Source organism: Triplophysa rosa, linkage group LG1, assembly GCF_024868665.1.
Source record: "Triplophysa rosa linkage group LG1, Trosa_1v2, whole genome shotgun sequence".
In the NCBI taxonomy this organism is placed as follows: domain Eukaryota; kingdom Metazoa; phylum Chordata; class Actinopteri; order Cypriniformes; family Nemacheilidae; genus Triplophysa; species Triplophysa rosa.
In genome coordinates, this window is record NC_079890.1 from 34,237,409 (window position 1) to 34,244,225 (window position 6,817).

The following is a 6,817-nucleotide window of genomic DNA, read 5'->3' on the forward strand; positions in this document are numbered from 1 at the left end:
TTATTAAAAGACATATTTATATTTAATTTGTCAAAAAAAAACTGTCAAAATGATTTGCTGCATCCGGGTTACCGTGTGTTTTTAGTTTTGAGAGGTTTTTATCTGGGAATAACGAACCTGCAAATGTCGTGACTGGCCAATCAGAATCAAGCATTTCAACGAGCCGTGTAATAAAAATATGTAAAGTATATAAATGTTTCTAGAGAACAAATTATTTAAGCTATACTATCCGCATAACAAACTTCTAGAATATTAAAATCGATTTTTTTCTATTTCCTGCTCAATTATTACAGGAAAAACATCTGGAACCAAGTTCATACTTAAAACTGAGGAATCCATTAAAGGTAAAGTTCACCCCAAAATAAAAATTCTGTAATGAATTACTCACTCTCTAGTTGTTCCAAATCTTTACACATTTCTTGTGCTGATGAACACAGGGAAAGACATTTGGAAGAATGCTTGAAACCAAACAGTTCTTGGACCCTACTGACTACCATAGTAGGAAAAAGTGCCCCAGAACTGTTCTCAAAATATCTTCTTTTGTGTTCAACAGAACAAAAAAAAGTGAAAGTATTTTTTCCTACTATGGTAGTCAATGGGGTGCAAGAACTGTTTGGTTACAAGCATTCTTCCAAATATCTTTCCCTGTGTTCATCAGAGTAAATAATGGCAGAATTTGACATTTTTGGGTGAACTGTCCCTTTAAGTCTCCTGAGCTATAAACGATCAACATCCGAGCAATAAAACTGTCCTTTGGAATGGTTTAGTAAAGCATGTCAAATCAACTAATGATTGACTAAAACATTGTTCTCAAGGTCTTTCACCTCTAGTGACACAGTACACCAAGACATCTTCCCTGGCATCCATCAGCATGTGCCAGAAATAAGGCAGGGAAACACTTTAGACAGATACTGCCAGCTGCTCATCACACGTGACTCACGGTCTACTAACACACCTGAGTTAACAGCATCACCTGAACAAACAAAGCTTCTTTGGCACACAAAAACAGAATTCTGACTCAGTCACAGAGATATACAGTCGTTTTTTTCTAGACAGCAGAGAGATTAAACGAAGAGCAAAAGAAGCAACATTTCAAAACAGACCCCAGAAAACGTGCACATGTTTCCTCTAGAGTTTAAGAACATTTCTAAACAATGACACACTTTGTTTAGATTTGTCATGACATCGAAGTCTGAAATCAAAAGTCAGAATTTTAATATAACACTTTATTTCTTATCAATTTCTCGTAAAACCAAATCCACATCAACTTTCCATAATTTTCATATATACTACGTATATTGATCCTTCGCAGGAAATTGAAATAGTTACATCATCAGCAGCCACATTCATTCTTAACACTCAAACAACATCTATCCAGCATATAAAATATAAAAAAAAACGAAAAGTGCAGTAACTAGAATTATTGCGCATTAAATAGCCTAATAGCAGCAGGCAAGAATGATTTACGATGCCGTTCTGTCCTACATATTGGTGGGATCACTCTACCACTAAATTTGCTCTGCCTAACACCTTGGACGTTATCGTCCATGCATTTATTTTTCTCAACATTCTTTCTTCCGCAACTTGCACGACCCAATCCTGTGGTACGCCAATGAAGGAGCCTACCTTTTTAATCAGTTTGTTCAGTCTCTTCCTATCAGATGTAAGTGCTCCCAACACACCACTGGCCACAAAAGTCTTGTAAAAGGTGCACAGTAGAAGTTGACATATATTAGAAGATCGTAACCTTCTCAAAAAGTGGCTGGACCAGTCCAATTTATAATCTAACTGTACCCCAGGTACTTGTAGTTGGAAACCGGGTCCAAAATGGAGACTGGATCTAGCCATAATATCATATATACTCTTACTGAATATATAGGATAGTTTGATTTACGTTACAAAACGTGAGTGAGAACGTATCCTGCTTTGAGCCATAAAAGATTTGGTGAGCCTCGGTAAGTCAAACATCAGTCCACGTCTCACGCTAGCAGCTGCAGCTCACGAGCCGATTACGACATAAAGCAAACTGCACCATAACAGAGCAAAACAGAAGCTTTCATTCCCTAGTTCCCTTTCAAAGCCCTTTCAAAAACACAACCGTTGCATTTGGAAAACTTTGGTTTGTAACAATACGTGCCAATTCGTCATAATAACAGCCATTATCCCTCCTTTTGATTAATGGTGTTTCTCAGAACAACAAAAAGAAAATACATAGAAACCAGGAAATGCATGGACGATTTGAGATCAAAGCTCTGAACAAAGACTTTGAGACTGAGAGAGAGAGAGAGAGAGTGAGGCAGAGAGATTGAAACAAACAGGGCCCGTGCAGCCTGGGCCTGGTTGTGAAGCTTTTACCTGAGCCTGTAGCGTCTCATCTTGCTGCCTGGCATCCTCGCGTAGCTGCTGGTTGCGGCTGTGTTGCCGTTGGCGCTCTTGTCGGCTTTCCCGCAGCTCTCTCTGCAGATCCCACAGCCTCTGCTCCTGGACGTCCAGCTATCCAACCACAATAGAGGGCAGGGCGCAGAGGAAGAGAAAATCAATCCACTACAAAGAGTCTCTTTCTGCGCCTGAGCCTGCCATGACTGGAGCTCCAGCCCGGAAGAACCAGCCTTCATCTGGCCTTTATCACATCCACCCTGAGCAGAGCAGCTCTAGCACCCTTCACATCCACCCTGACACTCCAGACAGGCTAGAACAGCCCTGCGCTGAATGCAGAAACAAAAATCAATGCTTCTTAACCGAATGCGAAATCGCAGCTCATTGTTCGACCCGACATGTAAAACGCTGCTCTTGGATGGATGGATCTTTGCGACAATGCCATTTGACGGTAATCCATACGTGAAGTATCTACAACAGGTTATTATTCAAGGCCCATGACTTTACATCAAAAAAGACATCATTGTTATAATTAGCAACGTCACCTACTAGAGAGCGAGAGAGGGAGGGTGATCAGAAAGAAAGAGAGAGACCCCTGGTTCCGGTCCAGTCTGACATTATCAAGCGTTCTCTTCTGCATTTCAAATCATCGCACGATGACAGCTACGCATCCAAAACGGAGGCCCGGCCGAAGATCAATTAAACAGCCGCACTCATTAAAGGCCTGAGAGTAATCCAGCTATTCGCCCAAGTCACCTAAATCAAACAGTCGCCCCACGCCTTACGCCATTGATTGTGGTCGGGTGACAAACACGCCAAACCGCCGTGTCTTTTCCATGCATCTGTTGGTTTAGCGAGCGCTGAGATTCCTGGCAGATTCCGGGTTAAAAGGAGAGGTAAGGATGAGAATCGCTTCCCTTTAATCCTAAAAACCCTGCTCATCCTTTTGCTCTGCTTTTCGGTGTGTGATTCGAGCCGATAACCCTGCTCTTTCTTTTCTTTACAATTGCTCTCTCTCTCCATTCTCCCCTCCTAAACTGATCAATACTTCATTTAAATCATGACATTAGCACACCACAACTCTAAAAAGCAGAAAGGAATACCGAAACGCTTCTTGTGGCACATGGAAGGGAGGAAAACGGATCGCACGTTTGATTAGTGACCGTGAGCGTTTGCATTTTAAACGTAAAATCATGAAACGTACGTGACGCTCAGGACCGGTATCATTGTTTTGATTTGAGCTCCAGAGCCTGACTGATCAATATCGCATTTGAATCTTGAGAGAGGGGCGAGACGCACAAACCCTTGACGTTAAATGAAATGCAAACGGGGCTGTCGTGATCAAAGCGTATTTCAGACCTTATCGGACGTGCCGCTGAAAACGAGCCCAAATAAAAACATTTAAGTCTTTAAAAGATGCTGGTGCTGCATGTAGCCGGTACGCACACGAAATGCAACCCCATTTGTTTCTTCATGCAAAATGCCACGAGCATAATCAGAGCGATATACAAACACTCCCCCACTTAAAGGATGGTAGCCACGGACGCGGGAGGGGTGTGGGAGGAGAAGGAAGAAAAAAAGGTAATTTCCTGTTGCGGATCTGCATAACAGGCGCGAGAGCGAAGCCTATCTGCCTAATGGTCATTAGCGGAGCTTATTTACCTGAGCGCTCTGGGCGTCACGGGCCTGATGAGAGAGGAGCAGGTCTTGCTGCAGTCTTTGGATATTCGAGTCCCGACGTGACAACTGCAAGTCGGGTTTTCCCATCCCAAACGTAGACGCATGGCGGAGAGGAAGGAATGGAGGGCGTGAGACGTGTTTTTGAGAGGAAAGCGAGAGAGGAGGAGAGAGAGAGAGAGAGAGAGAGAGAGAGAGAGAAGACAGGATCACTCCACATGCACTTACATATAGCCGGGTGCCAATGTCAACCAATGAGCAATTAGGCAGACAAGACCAAAGTTATTGATCGGGGATAGGGGGCTCTTTCCTCGCACACTAACTAGGCTGATTGAGTATGTGTAATGGCTGGAGATGCAGGAAGGGAAATAAGAAGGTGGGGCGAGGGTTCCCTCCTCTAGCTGGGCCTGTAGCCTTAAAGAGGGTCATTTAGCCTAATATTGATCTTCCGGCAAAATCCTAGGCTGACATGTGGATTTGATATACGCCATGAATGTAGACTGCACAACTGTAGATACATTACGCTGTTAAATGTGCGTGCATCACTACTATTGCTTGCGGTATAGAAAAAAACTGGGCTAACACTAAAAGCAAGCAACTAATGCGATTTTGGATTACATTGCTCATTGGCCTCGTTTACAAATAGTACAAGCAACACACACACTAATACAAATATCTGAAATCTAAATACAGCCTGCGTTATATTTACATACATCATGTAAGAGAAAAACACCAACTACTGCAAAACAGATACAGTACACACACACAAATAAAGGCTTGTGAGACAAGACAGAAACACACAAGACAGAAAAAGTCACAAGAGCCAAATTAAATATATTTCACAACCGTTTAAAAGTTTAAGGTCAAGGTTTAAGTTCATGTTTTTTTATCTTACAAACCACTTGATCTAAAGGTATGCTTAAAAGTCTGAAATTAGTTTTGTAGACAAGTATATAATTGTGCAAATATATTAGTATCATTCATTACAAAACTAAGGTTCTTATTCAGCTGATTTTAAAGTTTCTTAAATGAACAACTAAATAATGAAGAAAACCAAGCAGCCAATAAGAGCCCAGAAAAGATAGGAACTCATTCAACACTGTTTAAAAAGCATCTGATGATGAGACCTGAAGAAGCTGGATGATAATATGCAAAGAGAGTGTTTTACAAATTGTAGGTAAAGGGTGGCTTCTTTGCTAAAACAGATTTATTGATTATTATAAATGTAGAAAATGTGGAGATATAAAAATAAATGACATTAATCCCTGAATGATATACGGTATATATAGATATTTTGGTATCAGATTATGGATTATGCACAGTTCTCATTTGCTCATAGTCTGATGAATGAAAACACGAGAACATGTCAGAAAACCATTTTGCTATTTGGGTTGCTAAACTTCATTACAGTAATATATGAAGAGTTTGGTTCAAAAATGAGATAACTCTGTTTTTTAAATGTTCAAAAATCATGTTTTTTATTATATTATGTTTTTATTGTGTTAGTTAGCTGTTTTTTTTTTTTAGTTATTATGTCTTAAATCAAAACAAACCAACTGCAGTTTGATTGATATTAATTGGAATGCGCAACAAAAAACATGATTTTTGAAAAAGAAAAAATTCTCATTTTGGAACCAAACTCTTCATATGGAGAAAGAAGAAGCTATGAAGCATATTACACAATACATCACATTAGATAGGTTTAAATGTGTCTTTTTATATGAATACATCACAGAATAAACAAAAAGTGCACGATGGTGTTCCTAAAAGATTCTATAGTGACATTAAAAAAGTTAAAGCAAACACACAGTAATTGCTAATACAAGTTATGCTGAGACTATTACGAGCAATCCGTGTGAAACAGTGTTTAACAGTGTAAGATCATTGCATCTGTACCTCAGTCTTCAACAGCTCTGTTCCTTTAGGGTCTTTGAGATCAGTTGATGTCTAAAGAGAAAAACAATACAAGTAATGAAGCTATGTGCTGAAAAACAGTGAGATGGCAGACAGACATGCAGTACCTGTAATAGACAGAGAGATAGCAATGACATTAAAAGTGATGTAATTAAGTATGCAAAAACATAACTTAAACGTAAATAAAATACTACAGTTTTTATGCAAACACAATTTACAAGTGTAGATTTATTCCACATGCCACTTGCTTATGAATGTGAGTTTCGGGAACTCAGTATCTGTTTGACGACCAATGACAGACAAAGGAAGTGTTTCCATTAAAGGGATAGTTCACCTTCAAAATGAAAATTCTGTCATCATTTACTCACCCTCTTGTCATTTCAAACCTGTATGACTTTCTTTCTTCCGCAGAACACAAAAGAAGATATTTTGAAGAATGTTGGTAACAGCCCCCCATTCACTTGCGTTGGTTACAATAGAAGTGAATGGGGGGGCTGTGCTGTTCTGTAACCAGCATTTTTCAAAATATCTTCTTTTGTGTTCTGCAGAAGAAAGAAAGTCCAGGTTTAAAATGACAAGAGGGTGAGTAAATGATGACAGACTTTTCATTTTGAAGGCGAACTACTCCTTTAAGAGGCGCAGAATCTACACATTCCACCTGTTAATAGACAGGAAATGCAGACTTGCTCAAGTCTCCTGTTTCTAGGACCTCAAATCTCCAAGTGCGAAAACGATGTCACATTTTTCTGAGACTTGTCATGATATCAAAGTCTGCAATTGGAAGTAAGATATTTCAATTTGATCTCAAATATTTCTCATTAAATCTTTCCAAGACCAAATTAACGTTCAT

The 6,817-nt window shown here is 39.7% G+C and overlaps 1 protein-coding gene across 1 annotated transcript in view; it reads right to left on the reverse strand.

The window, feature by feature from the left end:
• LOC130557484 (rootletin) overlaps nucleotides 1–4,144 on the reverse strand; it is an 81,644-nt gene extending 77,500 nt beyond the window's left edge. The window contains exons 1-2 of the mRNA XM_057339270.1: nucleotides 4,039–4,144; nucleotides 2,356–2,493 (exon numbers count right to left, since the gene is read on the reverse strand). Of these exons, the coding sequence (XP_057195253.1) occupies nucleotides 2,356–2,493; nucleotides 4,039–4,143 (243 nt within the window). The 5' untranslated portion in view covers nucleotide 4,144. The remainder of the gene's footprint in view (nucleotides 1–2,355; nucleotides 2,494–4,038) is intronic.
• Between the last annotated feature and the right edge of the window lie 2,673 nt (nucleotides 4,145–6,817).